This window comes from Rhinoraja longicauda, chromosome 19 (genome assembly GCF_053455715.1).
Source record: "Rhinoraja longicauda isolate Sanriku21f chromosome 19, sRhiLon1.1, whole genome shotgun sequence".
Classification (NCBI taxonomy): Eukaryota; Metazoa; Chordata; class Chondrichthyes; order Rajiformes; family Arhynchobatidae; genus Rhinoraja; species Rhinoraja longicauda.
The window spans coordinates 24533156-24555744 of record NC_135971.1 but is presented as its reverse complement, the minus strand read 5'-3'; the positions used below and the strand labels follow the sequence as shown (position 1 = coordinate 24555744).

At 44.9% G+C, this 22589-nt stretch overlaps 1 protein-coding gene across 2 annotated transcripts in view; it reads left to right on the top strand.

Moving 5' to 3' along the window:
* The window catches only part of LOC144603201 (RNA-binding protein 4B-like), an 89208-nt gene that overhangs the window by 35281 nt on the left and 31338 nt on the right, over window positions 1–22589 (top strand). Inside the window, exon 3 of one of the 2 annotated variants that reach the window (XR_013548560.1) lies at window positions 4947–5074. Coding sequence is in view for 1 of the 2 variants with exons in the window: in XM_078416389.1 (XP_078272515.1) it covers window positions 4947–4963 (17 nt within the window). In the remaining variant the exon portion in view is untranslated. Of the gene's footprint in view, window positions 1–4946; window positions 6131–22589 lie in introns of those variants that run through there. The other variant, XM_078416389.1, reaches the window with a different exon arrangement.

Genomic DNA, 22589 nt, shown 5'->3' with positions numbered 1-22589 from the left:
AAATAATCAGTTACCAAAGTTAAATCTAAACTAGCTCTCTTCTAACTACAATCACTGCAGTAATGTGGTTGTGGATATTTATCCCACAGTAAGAAAGCAAATCGAAATGTTGTTCCAAGTCAGAGTGGCACATGACTTGGAGATGAATGTGGACATGCTGGGTGTTCATATGCACTCGCTCCCTTGTGCTTCCGGGCAGTGACCACCGAGATTTGAAATGTTTTGTGGACGTCATCTTTGCAAGTTGCGGCAGTCCATTCTGTATATACTAAACGCTGCAGGCTTGGTGTACGGTGAGTGAAGTGTTAAGCCACTTAATAGCATACAAGTGAGGCAAACTGCTATTCTGGGACGATGCGAGCCACACGTGGTTCTCTCTGCAGACGTGCAACAAGTGGAGATTGTTCCACCACAAAGCTACCTGCAGCAGGCTTTTGAGGTAAACCATTTCAATACTCAAAGCCGGAGTAACTCTTGTAACTTGATGCCTGCATCTCTGGAAAAGATGCTCAGCTTGCATGAAACATAGCCAGGCAGAAAAATAGTCTTCTCACCCCTCTTAGAAGTCTAAACATAGGATAAAATAAAATCAATAGGTATCTTCACATTAAATAATCACAGTGTAGGTCCTTTACAGTGATTGTTTTGGGGGTTTTTTGCCAAGAAATGAAGCAAGCAACCTGGAATGATGGAACAGTTAATAAGGCCAAACTGGTCTAGGTGATCAATATTAATCATGGATCCTTTTGGATTGTTATCTCTTTCAAGGCGGTCACTTGGGTCCCTTCTTGCTAGTCCCAGCACGCAAAATTGGTTTCTGCTGCTCACTGGCAAGTTGGGAAATGCATCCCTTTTAGAGTCATTATTGGTAATTTGATTTTGATTAACAGCTTTATGGGAAGAAAAGCTAATTACATTCACGGGCACATCTCAGTAATTGATGGTGGGCTGGCTTAACTTGGGTGTGGGTCTCAATCCAACAATTGCATCTGGCCCTGTGCTAGCACGAACACCCAATTTATTGATTGGTTTGAAGAATAGATGCATTTGAATAGGATGAAGGAGGAAAATAGCTTGCTTCACCATTTCAAGGAAATGTAGAGCCTCAAATGGTTCCTGTGAAAAATTATTATCGGATCTGTACAGTTAATGCTATATTAGAACATCGAACAGTAGAGGGTGACCCTTCAGCCCACAAGGGCGGCACGGTAGCGCAGCGGTAGAGTTGCTGCTTTACAGCGAATGCAGCGCTGGAGACTCAGGTTCGATCCTGACTACGGGTGCTGCACTGTAAGGAGTTTGTACGTTCTCCTTGTGACCTGCGTGGGTTTTCTCCGAGATCTTCGGTTTCCTCCCACACTCCAAAGACGTACAGGTATGTAGGTTAATTGGCTGGGTAAATGTAAAAATTGTTCCTAGTGGGTGTAGGATAGTGTTAATGTACGGGGATCACTGGGCGGCACGGACTTGGAGGGCCGAAAAGGCCTGATTCCGGCTGTATATATATATATGATATATAATGGTTGCAATGAACGTAATGCCAAATTAAACTGATCTTATCAAAAGATACTTTATTGTCACATGTGACAAGTCACAGTGATATTCCTTGCTTTGCATACCCAAAGTATGCAAAGAGTCGCCACATAAAGGGCCCTGACAAAATTCAGAAAGTATTCCATTTTTAACACACTCCATTGGTGGTCCCCCTTGGTTCTCAGCAGTCGTCCCCCCCCCCCCCCACCCACGCCGGGTCTTCTGTTGTTCTCCCTCTCGGTGGTTCCCCCAAGCAGGGGCCTTCTTTTTTATAACAACGTTACACATTAGCAATGTATTGATTGTTAATTCAACATCATCCTACAGCAGTTGATGGTTTCTCTCCACTAAGAAGATTATAAATTCTAATCTTGGATCTGGAGTATCAAGATCAAGACTGGCATGTGGATACATCCTGAGTCACTTTCAGATGAAATAACAAAAGCTTGGACAACATCTGCTATCTCAATTACAGTTTAAGAATCCAATGACATGACTTCAAAGAAAAGCTTTGAGTTGGTCCCATTCTCCTGATTAAATATTTACTAATGAAAATTACCTTTTTGCGAGAAGAGTATTTGGTCACGATCAGGCTGTTCTTTGTGAAAAACTGCCGAGTGCAGATTTTACTGAAACTGTTCAAATTGTTTTATTAATGCAATTGCGTGGCTTTTCTCCAAGTGCTATGATTTCCTCCCACACTCCAAAGACATAGAGGTTTTGTAGGTTAATTGGCTTTGACAAAATTGGCCCCGGTGTGTAGGATAGTGTTAGTGTAAAGGGATGATCGCTGGTTGGTTTGGATTCGATGGGCCAAAGGGTTTGTATCCCCCCCCTGCATCTGAAGTCTAAAGTCCTGTAAACTGCATAAAAAAGCAACACAGAAGCAGAAGTTTTTCTTTTATAATCCGAGCCTTGATAACATTGCAGGTAATTGTGCATGATAGACATTGGGGAAAATGTGTGGTAATTTCCATTATCACAGTTCAGTGTCATATTTCATGTTCATAACTGATAGGAGAAAATTGGGCCATTCGGCCTATCAAGTCTATGGCTGATCTATCTCTCCTTCCTAACCCCGTTCTCCTACCTTCTCCCCATAACCCTGACACCTGTACGAATCAAGAATCTATCTCTGCCTTAAAAATATCCATTAACCTGACCACCACGGCCTTCTGTGGCAATGGATTCCACAGATTCACCTTGCTGATGCTTTCCTGAGGCTTATGCAAACCCGCTACATCTTGTCTCCCTTTCACATTTCCACCATTTGCCATTCAGAATTCCCACTAACTAGCTTTTGTACTTTTTTGTACTTCAATCCAATGGGGGTACCGATACATAAACTGCAATTTGCTGCTTGGAAAAGGACCCAAAACTACACTGTGGTGCAGTGGTAGAGTTGCTACCTTACAGTGCCAGAGACCTGGGTTCAATCCTGATTACGAGTGCTTGTCTGTATGGAGTTTGTACATTCTCCCTGTGACCGGATGGGTTTTCTCTGGGATCTTCGGTTTCCTCCCACACTCCATAGATGTATAGATTTATAGGTTAATTAACTTGGTATAAATGTAAATTGTCGCTATTGTGTGTCGGGTAGTGTTCGTGCGCGGGGATTGCTGGTCGGTGTGGAATCAGTGGGCCAAAGGGCCTGTTTCGGCGCAGTATCTCTAAACTGAACTAAGTCAAAATTGCTTTTTAGCTTGCATAGTGTTTGCGAATCAATAATGGTTTAGCTCCATAATAAGAATGTATAGGGATTGTCCTTTTAGAAAAGTTAATGTGGGTTGGTACTGACTTAAGGGTGTGCAAGAGGAAAGGTTTAGTCACATAGAATTAGTACCTGTTTAGAAGCTTGAAAGCTGCTTTAAAAAAAAGTATTTTTGTTTAAAAATAAATTGCTGATATGAATGGGTAGGGAAAAGTGACCGAAGCATAAATTTGAGCGATATCTGCAAATATTTAATTCTAGTGAGGAAGTCTATGTTGGACCTTTCATTATGCTTGTGTCAAGTACTTTCATGAAGTTTGGAGATCCAACAGGCGATGGTGTTAACCACACGAAGATTTTGTTCGTTTTACGGCTTTAGAAACCTCGCTCCTCCTATGCATATGTGGTACAGCCACTTGGTTTAAAGAATTAGTCATTTGAAGCCTAACCAGCTCTATGTAGTGTGATGGAAATGGCCATAGTGCGCAGCTAGCAGAGTAAGTGCTTCTTGGCTCCAATGACCTACTTTTCATTCTGACCTCTGTATTTGGTACAGGAAGGAACTGCAGATGCTGGTTTAAACCCAAGGGCGACGCAAAAAGCTGGAGTAACTCAGCGGGTCAGGCAGCATTTCTGGAGAAAAGGAATAGGTGATGTTTCGGATCAAGACACTTCTTCAGACTGACTCAACCTGAAACATCACCTATTCCTTTTCTCCAGAGATGCTGCCTGTTCCTCTGTGTTACTCCGCCTTTTTGTGCCTACCTTTTGTATTTGGTTTTGTTTCAGTGCTCCTGTTTCTTTACCTCTTCCCCCCCCCACCTGACTTTCATTTCACTGAAATGTGTGAGTCTGTAGATTAATTGGCCACTCTAAATTACTGTAGAGTTTGAAGGATAGGAGGTGCAGAATATAATGGGGTTAATGTAGAATTTATTTAAAGTGCGGACTCTGAGTTAAAGGACGTAACTGTGCTGAATAACTCTATGAACAAGTCCTGGAGAAAAGCCTGAATACTGGTAACCTATTCTGCTTTACCTGCTATCTTCCTCCTGATTCCTGACTCGTGTGATTTTAGTTGATCTCTCTTCTATCATTAGCTAATTTTACATGCATTCAGTCCCACATATTGTTAATGTTATGAACTAACCCAAAACACTTTTCATGAAGATAATTCATTCCATGGTGCTGATGGAGTATTAATGAATTGGGGGTGGGTGGAGGAGGGGAGGGAGTTGTGGAGGTGAAAGGGGGGGGGGGGAAGGGTTGTTGGAGGTTCCATAAAATTGGAGAAATCAGTGTTCGTACCCAACCACTTGACACACATTGTCACTATTAGATTTATTCAGTTTAGAAATACAGCACAGAAACAGGCCCACAGAGTCCGCATCGATCAGCGTTCCCCGCACATTAACACTATCCTACACACTAGGGACAATTTACACTTATTCCAAGCCAATTAACCTGCAAACCTATACGTCTTTGGAGTGTGGGAGGAAACCAAAGAACGTGGAGAAAACACACGCGGACACGGGGAGAACGTACAAACGCCATACAGATGGCACCCATAGTCAGGATCGAACCCGGGTCTCCAGCGCTGAAAGCGTTCTAAGGCAATAACTCTACCACTGCCACCGTGCTTGATACGCATTATTGTTGCACGAGGTATGGGTTTGATGCTTTTTTTTTCATTCTCTCTCAGGATGTGGGTATCACTAGCAAAGCCAGCAGTTAAAGGCCTTCTCTAAATGTTCTTGAGGAGATGGAGGTGGACATCTGCCTAGAGTCGCTGCCGTCCTTGTGATGAAGATTCTCTCCATATGCTGTTCGGTAAGGAATTACAGGGTTTAGACCAAGTGATGGTCAAAGAATGTCGATGCATTACCATGTTTAGGTGAAGTAGGACTTGTAGGTGGGATGCTCTTGCTTTGCTTGGGTAGTGGATGTTACTTTATATGTTTCAGTACATTTTGCAGATGACGCAAGCTCCATTCCACTTTTTCCATCATATGCCAGAGGAGGTAGTTAAGGCAGGGACTCTCCCAACATTTAAGAAATAGTTAGACAGACAGACACGGATAGGACAAGTTTGGAAGGATATGGACCAAATGCGGGCTGGCAGGACAAGTGTAGCTGGGACATGTAGGCTGGTGTAGTTGATTTGCTAGCTGTAAACATTGCACTTGAAATTAGGTTTTGTTACCTAAGCTGCTCCTTCAGGGCGTGTTCTTGCAGGGCAGCTGAGTCTACTTACTTTGAGAATTGTGTTGACAGTCCAACTGAAAGGCAAATCTAATCAAATTAATGTGGATAACTAAATCATCGCATTCGCAAGGCAGCTGGCAGCATAATGTTGGAAATCAAACAAAAAACAGATAATGCTGGAAGTATTCCAGAGGTGCTGCCTCACAGTGTCAGAGATCCGGGTTCGACCTGACCACAGGGTGCCGTCTGTATGGTGTTTGTCCGTTCTCCATGTGGCCCCATGGGTTTTCTCTGGGTGCTCCAGTTTCTCCCATATTCCAAATACGTGCAGGTTAATTGGCTTCTGTAAATTGCCCCCAGTGTGTAGGACATAGAACTAGTGTAAGGGCGATCGATGGTCTGCGTGGACTAATTGGGCCGAAGAGCCTGTTTCCATGATGTATCTCTAAACAAAAATAAACTATTCAGTAGGCCACAGAGAATAAAGCAGGTTCGTCAGGACTACAGTGTAGTGAGTACTTTGTGACTTTATCGGCACCTTCTTTGCGTACTTTGTGCATTGTATGCAAAAACAAATAATTTCGCTGTACCTGTACCGATAGTCATGTGACAATAAACTATCTTTGAATCGTGCAAGGTTTTAATGTTGATTTCAGAGCAACATAGAAAGAACTTAAGTTTAAATCGGAGCCATATTCCTCTGAGTCCAGGAGAGTTTCATGGACACAGCCAACAATTGCCTTGAATTACACCTAATCTGGTGTGTTTCGATTGTAAAAAGGCATCGAGTGTGCAATATGCCTGATGTGGAAGTCTCTTCCATTGTTCCAGTTAGTTTTTGATGGGTGACGTGGAGTAAACTTAAACCTGTGAGCCATGTTAACTGTCTGACGGTACTTCAGAGAGCAATATTATTTTTGTCTTCAGTTTTCATGTTTAGACTCTCTTTTAGAATTTAGAAGGATGAGAGGGGATCTTATCGACACGTATAAGATTATTAAGGGGTTGGACATGTTAGAGGCGGGAAACGTGTTCCCAATGTTGGGGGAGTCCAGAACCAGGGGCCACAGTTTAAGAATAAGGGGTAGGCCATTTAGAACAGAGATGAGGAAAAACTTTTTTAGTCAGAGAGTTGTGAATCTGTGGAATTCTCTGCCTCAGAGGGCAGTGGAGGCCAATTCTCTGAATACATTCAAGAGAGAGCTAGAGAGAGCTCTTAAGGATAGCAGAGTCAGGGGGTATGGGGAGAGGGAAGGAATGGGGTTGGGGTACTGATTGAGAATGATCAGCCATGATCACATTGAATGGCGGTGCTGGCTCGAAGGGCTGAATGGCCTACTCCTGCACCTATTGTCTATTAACTCTGGGAAGGCGTTCTGGGGAAAATAAAATATTTTTATGGAGCAGCAGGAAGCAATTAGACAAACATTGCAAAGGAATTGATTGAATTAGGTTGAATTAGGTTGTGTACAGTGCATGTCGGAGCAAAATCCAATTTGAGTGTGTTCCAGGCCCCAGACGGACTAATGCCACAGGACTTGCAGTGAGACATGTATTTGTTGTGAAAACAACTTCTTCATGACTTTTCTCTTCCATTGTTCCAGTTAGTTTTTGATGGGTGACGTGGAGTAAACTTAAACCTGTGAGCCATGTTAACTGTCTGACGGTACTTTCAGAGAGCAATATTATTTTTGTCTTCAGTTTTCATGTTTAGACTCTCTTTTAGAATTTAGAAGGATGAGAGGGGATCTTATCGAAACGTATAAGATTATTAAGCGGTTGGAATGTTAGAGGTAGGAAACATGTTCCCAATGTTGGGGGAGTCCAGAACCAGGGGCCACAGTTTAAGAATAAGGAGTAGGCCATTTAGAACAGAGATGAGGAAAAACGTTTTCAGTCAGAGAGTTGTGAATCTGTGGAATTCTCTGCCTCAGAGGGCAGTGGAGGCCAATTCTCTGAATACATTCAAGAGAGAGCTAGATAGAGCTCTTAAGGATAGCGGAGTCAGGGGGTATGGGGAGAGGGAAGGAATGGGGTTGGGGTACTGATTGAGAATGATCAGCCATGATCACATTGAATGGCGGTGCTGGCTCGAAGGGCTGAATGGCCTACTCCTGCACCTATTGTCTATTAACTCTGGGAAGGCGTTCTGGGGAAAATAAAATATTTTTATGGAGCAGCAGGAAGCAATTAGACAAACATTGCAAAGGAATTGATTGAATTAGGTTGAATTAGGTTGTGTACAGTGCATGTCGGAGCAAAATCCAATTTGAGTGTGTTCCAGGCCCCAGACGGACTAATGCCACAGGACTTGCAATGAGACATGTATTTGTTGTGAAAACAACTTCTTCATGACTTTTCTCTTCCATTGTTCCAGTTAGTTTTTGATGGGTGACGTGGAGTAAACTTAAACCTGTGAGCCATGTTAACTGTCTGACGGTACTTTCAGAGAGCAATATTATTTTTGTCTTCAGTTTTCATGTTTAGACTCTCTTTTAGAATTTAGAAGGATGAGAGGGGATCTTATCGAAACGTATAAGATTATTAAGCGGTTGGACATGTTAGAGGCAGGAAACATGTTCCCAATGTTGGGGGAGTCCAGAACCAGGGGCCACAGTTTAAGAATAAGGAGTAGGCCATTTAGAACAGAGATGAGGAAAACGTTTTCAGTCAGAGAGTTGTGAATCTGTGGAATTCTCTGCCTCAGAGGGCAGTGGAGGCCAATTCTCTGAATACATTCAAGAGAGAGCTAGATAGAGCTCTTAAGGATAGCGGAGTCAGGGGGTATGGGGAGAAAGCAGGAACGGGGTACTGATTGAGAATGATCGGCCATGGTCACATTGAATGGCGGTGCTGGCTCGAAAGGCCGAATGGCCTACTCCTGCACCTATTGTCTATTGTTTACTGCTGCACTGCTTCTGCTTTTCGACTGTGCTGTCCTCCGTCCCCCTGGTGGAGGGGTAGACCTCATGGCCCTTGACAACAGCACATTGCACTGGCTACAGTGCCTGGAGGGCGTTACATAATTTCTGCTGCCTCAAACGCTAGAAGAAGAGGAAGAAGAAGAAGGAGGAGGAGGAGGGGGAGGGGGAGGGGGAGGAGGGGGGAGGGGGAGGAGGGGGGGGGGGGGGGAGGGGGGGGGGAAGGGAGGGGGAGGGGGGGGAGGAGGACGACTGCGACTGCTGCACTGGTTTGTTGCCATTCAGCAGTGGACTGTTCTTGCATCCCATATGCGAAGAAGACTGCCGCACTGGTTTGTTGCCATTCAGCAGTGGACTGTTCTTGCATCCCATATGCCAACTTCTGTCAGTTAGACAGTTACAATCTTTTTTCCTGGGTGGAAATGTCCAACACTACAGGGCATAAGGTGAGAGGAGGAAAGTTTAAAAGAGATCTGTGGGTCTTTTTATTATGCAGTGGTGAGGGCCTGGAGCGCATTGCCTGGTGTGGTGATGGGGTGAGATACGATAGTGGTGTTTAAGAAGCTTTTAGATCGGCAGAGGATCAGGGATCGTGCAGGGATCAGGGGATATGGATCATGTGGTTAGAAGTAGTGGACCAAGCACAGGCTTGGCAATCGTTTCGCTTAACACTTCTGCTCAGTTCGCCTAAACCTGCCTGATCTCCCAGTTGCTAAACACATTAACTCCCCCTCCATTCCCACACTGATCTTTCTGTCCTGGGCCTCCTCCATTGTCAGCGTGATGCCCAGTGCAAAGTGTACTATGTTTACATTTTCTGTTGTGCTGCAGCAAGTAAGAATTTCATTGTTCTATCTGGGACATATGACAATAAAATACTCTTGACACCTCATATTTCGCTTGGGCAGTTTACACCCCAGAAATATGAATATTGACTTCTTTGACTTCAAGTAACCCCTGCCTTCTCTCTCTCTCCACACCTCCCCCTTTCCCAGTTCTCTGACTACTCTGACTGTCCTTGTTTACATTTATCTCTGTTTGATTTGTTGTTACCTTCTCCTAGCTAACAATGATCTTTCGTACATTGTCCTTGAACTGTATCCCCTTTGCCTTATTTTCACACCTTGTACTTCCTTATCTCTATCCTCTTCTCCCCTGACTCGGTCTGAAGAAGGGTCTCCACCCGAAATGTCACTCATTCCTTCTCTCCAGAGATGCTGCCTGTCCTGCCGAGTTACTCCAGCATTTTCTGTCTATCTTCGGTTTAAACCAGCATCGGCAGTTCCTTCCTGCAACTTGTAGTCAAATGAGATCAGTTTAGCATGACATCATGTTTGGCGCAAACACTGTGTGCTGAACGGTTGTTTGCTGTGCTGTTCTGCGTTCAATCATGCTGAGGTCAATCATGAGAACAAATTGCTCCTTGAAGAGTCAAAATCCATGCTGAATGCAATCCCTTTTCTCTTCCACAAAATGAACACTAGTTCTATCTGCTTTCAACCTTTTGTTGCAGTTTCATTAATCAAGTTTAATAATAATATTGCAAACATTTTGGGTGTGTTGGGTAGAGTTCCAACTCGCTGCAGACATCGTGTTATGGTAAGGGATCCTCTGTTTTACGTTAATATTTTCAGGGTTGTATTTAAAAAGTGTTAACCTTTAGTGTCAAGTAAACGTTTTCTTAGCCAGTCACTCTAATGGGGCAATTATGGAACATGTCCTTTCAACACCCTGCTTTATGTGGGTCTATTGTCTTCAGTAGATCCAAATATCAGTGGGACTTGCTGTTAATTTTATAATGCCCAGTTCACAAATTTACCCAAGCCAATTTTCTGCACGACTCTCATGCATGCATGCACAAGTTTGTTTAATATTCATTTCACATTGAATTTTGTAAAGGCAAATCAGTTAAGGATGGCAGCTTATGGAATTTAATACAGAGAAATGTGAGGTGTTGCATTTTGGTAAGTCTAACATGGGCAGGACCTACACAGTGATTGGTAGTGTTCTGGGGAGTGTTGTGAAGTGGAGGGATCTAGGAGTGCAGGTGCATGGTTCCTTGAAGGTGGAGTCGCAAGTAGTTAGGGTGGTCAAAAAGGCTTTTGGCACATTGGCCTTCATCAGTCAGAGCATTGAGTATAGCATTTGGGAGGTCATGTTGCAGTTGTATAAGATGTTTGTGAGCGGACACTTAGAGTATTGTGTTCAGTCCTGGGCACCATGTAAAAGGAAAGATGTTGTCAAGCTGGAAAGGGTAGAGAGAAGATTTACAAAGATGTTGCCAGGACTAGAGGGTCTGAGCTATAGGGAGCGGTGGAGTAGGCAGGGACTCTATTCCTTGGAGCGTGGGAGGACGAGGAGTGATCTTGTTGAGATGCAAAAAAATCAAGAGAGGAATAGATCAGGTAGATGCACAGTCTCTTGCCCAGAGCAGAGGGATCAAGGACCAGAGGACATAGGTTCAAGGTGAAGTGGAAAGGAATTAATCGGAATTTGAGGGGTAACTTTTTCACACAATGGGTTGTGGGTGAATGGAGCAAAATGCCAGAGGAGGTAGTTGAGGCAGGGACTATCCCAACATTTAAGAAGCAGTTAGACAGATACATGGATAGGACAGGTTTGGAGGGATTTGGACCAAATGTGGGCAGGTGGTACAAGTGTGGCTGGGACATGTTGGCTGGTATGAGCAAGTTGGGCCGAAGAGCCTGTTTCCACACTGCATCACTCTGAGCTTATCTTTTGAAGGATACTGGTGCACCATGTGTGCTCGAGTTCAGTAAAGCTCCAATTTGGATTATATTGAACAGAAGTAACAATTTAATACTGGTTCTTCTTGGAATCAAGCAGCCATCGTTGCTTTTTCAATCAACTTGAGTAACCTCCACTAGTTCCTTTCTACTGATTTCTTATTAACACTGCTGTAGTCCATCTAAGACTTGAGAATTGAATTCCAGGTCACACCTATTAAGTTCCCCAGCAAGAATTGCCTGAGGTCAAAACAGGTGACAAACGTGAGTTATTCACTGCAGGATCCCTCATGAATTACCTCCTCACACCCACAAGTTTAACTTTACAGCCAATGGTATGGATTTTCATTATGTTTGATAATTGTTTCAAAGTTTCATAAAATGTCAGTTACACTTCATATATTTCATCTTGTATCTTAACCTCTGTGTATGTTCTAGTCTTTATGCCACGTTTAGTAAAATCTTATAAACAGAATAATAAAACATTTTTGTATCTCCCCATCTTTTATCGTCTGCAAAAGCTCTCTGAAGCAATCGATGCCTTTAAAAGGCTAAGCAGCCAGCATTGGATGCCAGGCATCCCAATGAGCTAATTCCCAATGTAAAACAGTGTAGTAAACTATGAAGGCTGTGCTACAGAGATCCCCAGATGTCTTTGCCATCAAGGGCTGACTAAAACATGCACCATTCATCATCTACACTCCTGCCTGTTACATGTGATGTTTTTCCCTTTTCTGGTAAATATCTAATTCCCTTTTGGAATTTCACCATTTCTAGGCAATAATTTCCACATCAAAACAACTGTTTAAAATAAACTACTCTCATCTGCCTTCAATCTGTGCCCGAGTGGGAAAGAACTGCAGATCCTGGTTCTGGTAAATATCTAATTCCCTTTTGGAATTCCACCATTTCTAGGCAATAATTTCCACATCAAAACAACTCTGTTTAAAATAAACTACTCTCATCTGCCTTCAATCTGTGCCCGAGTGGGAAAGAACTGCAGATCCTGGTTTAAATCGAAGATAGACACAAAATACTGGAGTTACTCAGCGGGACAGGCAGTATCTCCAGAGAGAAGGAATGGGTGGCGTTTTGAGTCAAGACCCTTCTTCAGACTTGCAGTTTAATCCGAGCCTTCTGGCGACGTAATGTGTGACTCAGACCTGTGGCGGTCACAGGGAGAACAAGCAAACTGTACTCTGGCCCAGAAGCGGTTGGAGCAGCGTCCGGGCGGTAGGTTTAAAAACCCAGCGCAGGGCTTTGTTCACCCAGAGGCCCAGAAGCGGTTGGAGGCGGTTGGAGGAGCGGTTGGAGGCGGTAGGTTTAAAAACCCAGCGCGGGGCTTTGTTCACCCAGAGGCCCAGGAGCGGTTGGAGCGTTGGTGTAAAAACGTTCCCTCACACTTCAAAAGAAGTGTTCTGGAGGAAGCCGCTGATTGGTCAAGTCAAGTCAAGTCAATTTATTTGTATAGCACATTTAAAAACAACCCACGTTGACCAAAGTGCTGCACATCTGACTAGGAAAAAAAGAAACATACAGTGGCAGGCAGCCAAACACAACGGCGCGGATGTGGAAGCGGACTAGAGGAAGCAGCTGATTGGGCGTAACCCCGGGGTTGTAATTCTGCTTTTTGTTCGTACTTTTAGTTAAGGGTTCAGTGAGTTAAGGGTTCAGTGAGTTCAGGGTTCAGTGAGTTCAGGGTTCAGTGAGTTCAGGGTTCAGTGAGTTCAGGGTTCAGTGAGTTCAGGGTTCAGTGAGTTAAGGGTTCAGTGCTTTTTAGTAAAGGTAGAGTTTAAAGGATTAAGAGGAATTTGATTTAATTTGGGGGTAAGACATGTCAGATGAGATCGGCCCCGTGGAGTGCTCATCCTGCAACATGTGGGAGATCAGGGATATTGTCGGTGTCCCTGATGACTACGTGTGCAGGAAGTGTGTCCAGCTGCAGCTCCTGGCAAACCGCATTGAACGGTTGGAGCTGCGGTTGGACTCAATCTGGAGCATCCACGATGCTGAGAAGGTCGTGGATAGCACGTATAGTGAGTTGGCCACACCACAGGTAAAAGATAAGCGGACAGAAAGGAAACGGGTGGCCACTAACCAGCGTAGCAGTAGGCAGGTAGTGCAGGAGTCCCCTGCGGTCATTTCCCTCCTAAACAGATATGCCATTTTGGATACTGTTGGGAGAGATGGCTCATCAGGGGAAGGCAGCAGCAGCCAAGTTCATGGCACCGTGGGTGGCTCTGCGGCAAAAGAGGGGAGGAAAAAGAGTGGAAGGGCTATAGTGATAGGGGATTCAATTGTAAGGGGAATAGATAGGCGTTTCTGCGGCCGCAAACGAGACTCCAGGATGGTATGTTGCCTCCCTGGTGCAAGGGTCAGGGATATCTCTGAGCGGCTGCAGGACATTCTGAAGGGGGAGGGTGAGCAGCCAGTTGTCGTGGTGCACGTCGGCACCAACGATTTAGGTAAAAAATGGGATGAGGTCCTACAAGGTGAATTTAGAGAGCTAGGAGATAAACTAAAAAGTAGGACCTCAAAGGTAATAATCTCTGGATTACTACCAGTGCCACGTGCTAGTCAGAGTAGGAATAGGAGGATATTTCAGATGAATACGTGGCTTGAAAAATGGTGCAAGGGGGAGGGATTCAAATTTTTAGGACATTGGAACCAGTTCTGGGAGAGGTGGGACCAGTACAAACAGGACGGTCTGCACCTGAGCTGGAATGGAACCAATGTCCTTGGGGGAGTGTTTGCTAGTGCTGTCGGGGAGGATTTAAACTAATGTGGCAGGGGGATGGGAGCAGGAGCAGAGAGACAGAGGGGTGTAAAATGAGGGTAGAAGCAACAGGTAGCAAGGTGAAAAGTAAAAGTGGTAGGCAGACAAATCCAGGGCAAAAATCAAAAAGGGCCACTTTTCAACATAATTGTATAAGGGGTAAGAGAGTTGTAAAATAAAGCCTGAAGGCTTTGTGTCTCAATGCAAGGAGTATACGTAATATGGTGGATGAATTAAATGTGGAGATAGTTATTAATGATTATGATATAGTTGGGATTACGGAGACATGGCTCCAGGGTGACCAAGGCTGGGAGCTCAACATCCAGGGATATTCTATATTCAGGCGGGATAGACTGAAAGGAAAAGGAGGTGGGGTAGCGTTACTGGTTAGAGAGGAGATTAAAGCAGTGGAAAGGAAGGACATTAGCTTGGAGGAAGTGGAATCGATATGGGTAGAGCTACGAAACACTAAGGGGCAGAAAACGCTAGTGGGAGTTGTGTACAGGCCACCTAACAGCAGTAGTGAGGTTGGGGATGGCATCAAGCAGGAAATTAGAAATGCATGCACTAAAGGTGCAGCAGTTATAATGGGTGACTTCAATCTACATATAGATTGGGTGAACCAAACTGGCTGGGGTGCTGAGGAAGAGGATTTCTTGGAATGTTTGAGAGATGGTTTTCTAAACCAACATGTCGAGGAACCAACGAGAGAACAGGCCATTCTAGACTGGGTATTGAGTAATGAGGAAGGGTTAGTTAGCAGTCTTGTTGTGCGAGGCCCCTTGGGCAAGAGTGATCATAATATGGTAGAGTTCTTCATTAGGATGGAGAGTGACAAAGTCGATACAGAAACAAGTGTTCTGAACTTAAAGAAAGGTAACTTTGAGGGTATGAGGCGTGAATTGTCCAAGATAGACTGGCGATTGATGCTGAAAGGGTTGACGGTGGACATGCAATGGAAGGCATTTAAAGGTCGCATGGATGAACTACAACAAGTGTTCATCCCAGTTTGGCAAAAGAACAAACCAGGAAAGGTAGTGCATCCGTGGCTAACATGGGAAATCAAGGATAGTATTAAAACAAAAGATGAAGCATACAGATTAGCCAGAAAAAGTAGCATACCAGAGGACTGGGAGAAATTCAGAGTACAGCAGAGGAGGACAAAGGGCTTAATTAGGAAAGGGAAAATAGACTATGAGGGAAAACTGGCAAGGAACATAAAAACAGACTGCAAAAGCTTTTATAGATATGTCAAGAGAAAAAGATTAGTTAAGGCAAATGTAGGTCCCTTGCAGTCGGAAACAGGTGAATTGATCATAGGGAACAAGGAGATGGCAGACCAATTGAACAAATACTTTGGTTCTGTCTTCACTAAGGAAGACATAAACGGTCTGCCGGAAATAGCGGGGGACCGGTGGTCTAATGAGATGGAGGAACTGAGGGAAATCCAGGTTAGTCGGGAAGTGGTGTTAGGTAAATTAAATGGATTAAAGGCAGATAAATCCCCAGGGCCAGATAGGCTGCAACCCAGAGTGCTTAAGGAAGTAGCCTCAGAAATAGTGGATGCATTAGTGATAATTTTTCAAAACTCTTTAGATTCTGGAGTAGTTCCTGAGGACTGGAGGGTAGCTAATGTAACCCCACTTTTTAAAAAGGGAGGGAGAGAGAAAACGGGGAATTATAGACCAGTTAGCCTAACATCGGTAGTGGGGAAAATGCTGGAGTCAGTTATTAAAGATGTGATAGCATCACATTTGGAAAGTGGTGAAATCATCGGACTAAGTCAGCATGGATTTACCAAAGGCAAATCATGTCTGACGAATCTTATAGAATTTTTCGAGGATGTAACTAGTAGAGTGGATAAGGGAGAACCAGTCGATGTGTTATATCTGGACTTTCAGAAGGCCTTCGACAAGGTCCCACATAGGAGATTGGTGTACAAACTTAAAGCACACGGTATTGAGGGTTCAGTTTTGAGGTGGATAGAAAATTGGTTGGCGGACAGGAAGCAAAGAGTAGGAATAAACGGGTCCTTTTCGGAATGGCAGGCAGTGACTAGTGGGGTACCGCAAGGCTCAGTGCTGGGACCCCAGTTATTTACAGTGTATATTAATGATTTGGACGAGGGAATTGAATGCAATATCTCTAAGTTTGCGGATGACACGAAGCTGGGTGGCAGTGTTAGCTGCGAGGAGGATGCTAGGAGGCTGCAGAGTAACTTGGATAGATTAGGCGAGTGGGCAAATGCATGGCAGATGCAATATAATGTGGATAAATGTGAGGTTATCCACTTTGGCGGCAAGAACAGGAAAGCAGAGTATTACCTGAATGGTGACCGATTGGGAGAAGGGGAGATGCAACGTGACCTGGGTGTCATGGTGCACCAGTCATTGAAAGCAAGCATGCAGGTGCAGCAGGCAGTGAAGCAAGTGAATGGTATGTTGGCATTCATAGCAAGAGGATTTGAGTTTAGGAGCAGGGAGGTTCTGCTGCAGTTGTACAGGGCCTTGGTGAGACCGCACCTGGAGTATTGTGTGCAGTTTTGGTCTCCTAACCTGAGGAAAGACGTTCTTGCCTTAGAGGGAGTACAGAGAAGGTTCACCAGATTAATCCCTGGGATGGCGGGACTTGCATATGAGGAAAGACTGGATAGACTGGGCTTGTACTCGCTGGAATTTAGAAGACTGAGGGGGGATCTTATAGAAACATATAAAATTCTTAAGGGGTTGGAGAGGCTAGATGCAGGAAGATTGTTCCCGAGGTTGGGGGAGTCCAGAACCAGGGGTCACAGCTTAAGGATAAGGGGGAAGTCTTTTAGGACCGAGATGAGAAAACATTTCTTCACACAGAGAGTGGTGAGTCTGTGGAATTCTCTGCCACAGAAGGTAGTTGAGGCCAGTTCATTGGCTATATTTAAGAGGGAGTTAGATGTGGCCCTTTTTGCTAAAGGGATCAGGGGGTATGGAGAGAAGGCAGGTACAGGCTACTGAGCTGGATGATCAGCCATGATCATATTGAATGGCGGTGCAGGCTCGAAGAGCCGAATGGCCTACTCCTGCACCTATTTTCTATGTTTCTAACATAAGGCCTCCTTATTTATTTCAGGTGATTAGGATGCACCAAGCTGCCAAGCAAAAAGAAAGGACCATTGTTCACAATTCTGCCTCTAAGTTCTTATCAGTTGCAACCTTGAGCTTACAGCTGCTCTTTGTCACTGTTTAGCAGACATGTTCCCAAGCAGTTAATGGGCTTTGTTAATAAACTAACCCCATAGGTTCCTTGCGGGCCCCTGCATAACTCCAGCCTCTTGAAGAGCAGTCCTGCCCTCCCATCTACCTCTTGGAGACATTTGAACTATCTTAAATTTGACTATCTTGCCCTTATCCTGTATCTGTGCACTTTAAAAAGCTAAACAGCCAGCATTGATTGTGGACTGTGACCTAAGGAAGCTAGTAGTCAATTTGAAAAGTCCGGGAGCAGAGCAAGGACGCCCGTTGGCTGAGCAGTAAAGTAAGTGCTAATCACAGTTGAACAGGCAGTTTAAAAAGAGCGCCAAAAGGAAGCTAGTAGTCAATTTGAAAAGTCCGGGAGCAGAGCAAGGACGCCCGTTGGCTGAGCAGTAAAGTAAGTGCTAATCACAGTTGAACAGGCAGTTTAAAAAGAGCGCCAAAAGGAAGCTAGTAGTCAATTTGAAAAGTCCGGGAGCAGAGCAAGGACGCCCGTTGGCTGAGCAGTAAAGTAAGTGCTAATCACAGTTGAACAGGCAGTTTAAGTGAGAAGTCAGGTAAATTGGACAATCAGGCAATTTAATTGGTGATATAAGCAAGGCTTACAAAAGGGTGCAGCCCTGTTCAGGTGCAGCCCAGTGAGGGAAGTGCCCAGTGAGAAAAGTGCGAGTCTTTGGCTGCGAGTCTTGCCCAGTGAGAAAAGTGCGAGTCTTTGGCTGCGAGTCTTGCCCAGTGAGAAAAGTGCGAGTCTTTGGCTGCGAGTCTTCGGCGAGGAGGCTGAGGTGAGGAGGATACAATTGTTTTAAGCCAGAGCTGGTTATAGGCACAAGGTGATGGCGGAAAAGTTGGTGCGGTGTGTTTCCTGCAGGATGTGGGAAGACGGGGACGTCGCTGGAGCTTCTGGGAGCTACACCTGCAAGAACTGTGTCCAGGTGCAGCTCCTGAAGGGACGTGTGGTGGAGTTGGAGAGGCAGTTGGATGACCTCAGGGCCATCCGGGAATGCGAGAGTTTCCTCGACAGGACCTATTGTGAGGCTGTCACGCCAAGGGTCCAGGTCGAGCGAAGGTGGGAGACTGTTTCCGGGGGGAGTGGACATAGACTACAGGAGACCCCAGTGGCTGTGCCTATTGCAAATAGGTATACCCTCTTGGGAACTGTCGGGGCAGAAGACGTTTCCAGTCCGAGTGGCGGACCTGTTGGCAAGGATACTCGACAGGGGAGACCGAAGTCTGGAAGAGCCGTAGTGGTCGGTGACTCCATAGTCCGACGGACGGACAGAAGATTCTGTGGCAGCAGGAGGGACTTGAGGATGGTCTGTTGCCTCCCTGGTGCCAGGGTTCAACACATCACAGACCGGCTTCAGAAAATCCTAGCGAGGGAAGGCGATCAACCTGAAGTCGTTGTGCACGTGGGCACGAATGACGTCGGGCGGAAGAGGAAGGAGGTGCTACAGCGGGAGTTTAGAGAGTTGGGAAAAACGCTGAGAAGTAGGACGTCGAAGATAGTTATCTCTGGACTGCTACCGGTACCTCGTGCTGGTGAGGCCAGGAACAGAGAGATAGAGGGTATGAATTTATGGCTGAGGGACTGGTGCAGAGAGCAGGGATTTAGATTTCTGGACCACTGGGATCTCTTCTGGGCTAGGGGTGACTTGTACAAAAGGGACGGGTTGCATCTTAACAGCAGGGGGACAAACATTCTGGCAGGCAGGTTTGCTAGTGTGACACCTGTGGCTTTAAACTAAGTAGTGGGGGGGAGGGGTTAACAAATTGTGAATATGAAGATGAGGTAAAAGGGAATACAGGAGATATTGCAAAAGACTCTCGGAAGAATGGGAACAGAAGTTCTAGAGCGGAAAAGAAATTAAGGGCAGGGCCAATTGTGAACGATGTGAGAGGGGAGGTAAATACAGAAGTTAAAGTGTTGTACTTAAATGCGCGTAGTATAAAAAATAAAGTGGATGAGCTTGAGGCTCAGTTAGTCATGGGCAAGTATGATGTTGTAGGGATCACTGAGACATGGCTACAAGAGGACCAGGGCTGGGAACTGAATATTCAGGGGTACACAACGTATAGAAAAGACAGACAGGTGGGCAGAGGGGGTGGGGTTGCTCTGATGGTAAGGAATGATATTCATTCCCTTGCAAGGGGTGACATAGAATCAGGAGATGTTGAATCAGTATGGATAGAAATGAGAAATTGTAAGGGTAAAAAGACCCTAATGGGAGTTATCTATAGGCCCCCAAACAGTAGCCTCGACTTAGGGTGCAAGTTAAATCAGGAGATAAAATTGGCGTGTCAAAAATGTAATGCTACGGTGGTTATGGGAGATTTCAACATGCAGGTTGACTGGGAAAATCAGGTTGGAAATGGACCCCAGGAAAGAGAGTTTGTAGAGTGCCTTCGAGATGGATTCTTAGAACAGCTTGTACTGGAGCCTACCAGGGAGAAGGCAATTCTGGATTTAGTGTTGTGTAATGATCCTGATCTGATAAGGGGACTAGAGGTAAAAGAGCCATTAGGAGGCAGTGATCACAACATGATAAGTTTTACTCTGCAAATGGAAAGGCAGAAGGGAAAATCGGAAGTGTCGGTATTACAGTATAGCAAAGGGGATTACAGAGGCATGAGGCGGGAGCTGGCCAAAATTGATTGGAAGGAGGCCCTAGCAGGGAAGACGGTAGAACAGCAATGGCAGGTATTCCTGGGAATAATGCAGATGTTGCAGGATCAATTTATTCCAAAGAGGTGGAAAGACTCTAAGGGGAGTAAGAGACACCTGTGGCTGACGAGGGAAGTCAGGGAGAGCATAAAAATTAAGGAGAGGAAGTATAACATAGCAAAGAAGAGTGGGAAGACAGAGGATTGGGACTCTTTTAAAGAGCAACAAAAGTTAACTAAAAAGGCAATACGAGGAGAAAAGATGAGGTACGAGGGTAAACTAGCCAATAATATAAAGGAGGATAGCAAAAGTTTTTTTAGGTACGTGAAGAGGAAAAAAATAGTCAAGGCAAATGTGGGTCCCTTGAAGACAGAAGCAGGGGAATTTATTATGGGGAACAAAGAAATGGCAGACGAGTTAAACCGTTACTTTGGATCTGTCTTCACTGAGGAAGATACACACAATCTCCCAAATGTTCTAGGGGCTGGAGAACCTAGGGTGATGGAGGAACTGAAGGAAATCCACATTAGGCAGGAAATGGTTTTGGGTAGACTGATGGGACTGAAGGCTGATAAATCCCCAGGGCCTGATGGTCTGCATCCCAGAGTACTTAAGGAGGTGGCTCTAGAAATAGTGGAAGCATTGGAGATCATTTTTCAATGTTCTATAGATTCAGGATCAGTTCCTGTGGATTGGAGAATAGCAAATGTTATCCCACTTTTTAAGAAAGGAGGGAGAGAGAAAACGGGTAATTATAGACCAGTTAGTCTGACATCAGTGGTGGGGAAAATGCTGGAGTCAATTATAAAAGACGAAATTGCTGAGCATTTGGATAGCAGTAACGGGATCATTCCGAGTCAGCATGGATTTACGAAGGGGAAATCATGCTTGACAAATCTACTGGAATTTTTTGAGGATGTAACTAGGAAAATTGACAAGGGAGAGTCAGTGGATGTGGTGTACCTCGACTTTCAGAAAGCCTTCGACAAGGTCCCACATAGGAGATTAGTGGGCAAAATTAGGGCACATGGTATTGGGGGTAGGGTACTGACATGGATAGAAAATTGGTTAACAGACAGAAAGCAAAGAGTGGGGATAAATGGGTCCCTTTCGGAATGGCAGGCAGTGACCAGTGGGGTACCGCAAGGTTCGGTACTGGGACCCCAGCTATTTACGATATACATTAATGACTTAGACGAAGGGATTAAAAGTACCATTAGCAAATTTGCAGATGATACTAAGTTGGGGGGTAGTGTGAATTGTGAGGAAGATGCAATAAGGCTGCAGGGTGACTTGGACAGGTTGTGTGAGTGGGCGGATACATGGCAGATGCAGTTTAATGTAGATAAGTGTGAGGTTATTCACTTTGGAAGTAAGAATAGAAAGGCAGATTATTATCTGAATGGTGTCAAGTTAGGAGGAGGGGGAGTTCAACGAGATCTGGGTGTCCTAGTGCATCAGTCAATGAAAGGAAGCATTCAGGTTCAGCAGGCAGTGAAGAAAGCCAATGGAATGTTGGCCTTCGTAACAAGAGGAGTTGAGTATAGGAGCAAAGAGGTCCTTCTACAGTTGTACCGGGCCCTGGTGAGACCGCACCTGGAGTACTGTGTGCAGTTTTGGTCTCCAAATTTGAGGAAGGATATTCTTGCTATGGAGGGCGTGCAGCGTAGGTTCACTAGATTAATTCCCGGAATGGCGGGACTGTCGTATGTTGAAAGGCTGGAGCGATTGGGCTTGTATACACTGGAATTTAGAAGGATGAGGGGGGATCTTATTAAAACATATAAGATAATTAGGGGATTGGACACATTAGAGGCAGATAACATGTTCCCAATGTTGGGGGAGTCCAGAACAAGGGGCCACAGTTTGAGAATAAGGGGTAGGCCATTTAGAACGGAGATGAGGAAGAACTTTTTCAGTCAGAGGGTGGTGAAGGTGTGGAATTCTCTGCCTCAGAAGGCAGTGGAGGCCAGTTCGTTGGATGCTTTCAAGAGAGAGCTGGATAGAGCTCTTAAGGATAGCGGAGTGAGGGGGTATGGGGAGAAGGCAGGAACGGGGTACTGATTGATAATGATCAGCCATGATCGCATTGAATGGCGGTGCTGGCTCGAAGGGCTGAATGGCCTACTCCTGCACCTATTGTCTATTGTCTAATACTTTGGTATACGTTACAATAATAAAACGAACTTCCTCCCACTAACTGGTTCCATCTGCCCATTGTTTTTCCTCGCCTGTTTCTAACTATCACCCACTAACCTCTGTGTTAACTCCCCAACTTTCCCTCTCGCACTCACCTGATTCCACTTCACACATATCCGTCCCTGTCTCGCTGCTCCCTCTCACCTCTATATACTGGCTATATATTCTGTCTTGATGCAGGCTGACAACATGAAAAGTTTATTTTCCTCCACAGATGCTACTTAACCTACAGAGATAGAAACATAGAAAATAGGGGCAGGGGTAGGCCATTTGGCCATTCTATATGATCATGGCTGATCATCCGGAATCGGTGCCCCGTTCCTGCTTACCCCCCATGTCTCTTAATTTCATTAGCCCTAAGAGCTATATCCTACTCTCTCTTGAATACATCTTCCTCCAGTTCCTTCAGCAGTTTGTTAAACTGTACAATCTCAACTTGTTTACCTCATCCGTGCATAGAATCACAGACACCATTTATTAAGACTCTGCTTCACTCGTTTGTCAGTCGTTATTGACTTGCCATCTTCAATTTGGCTTTCAAATTTCTTTTTGATCTAATTGCCAAGCATACAACCCCAAGAGTTGTCTGTGCTCTTCTATTTCTGGCC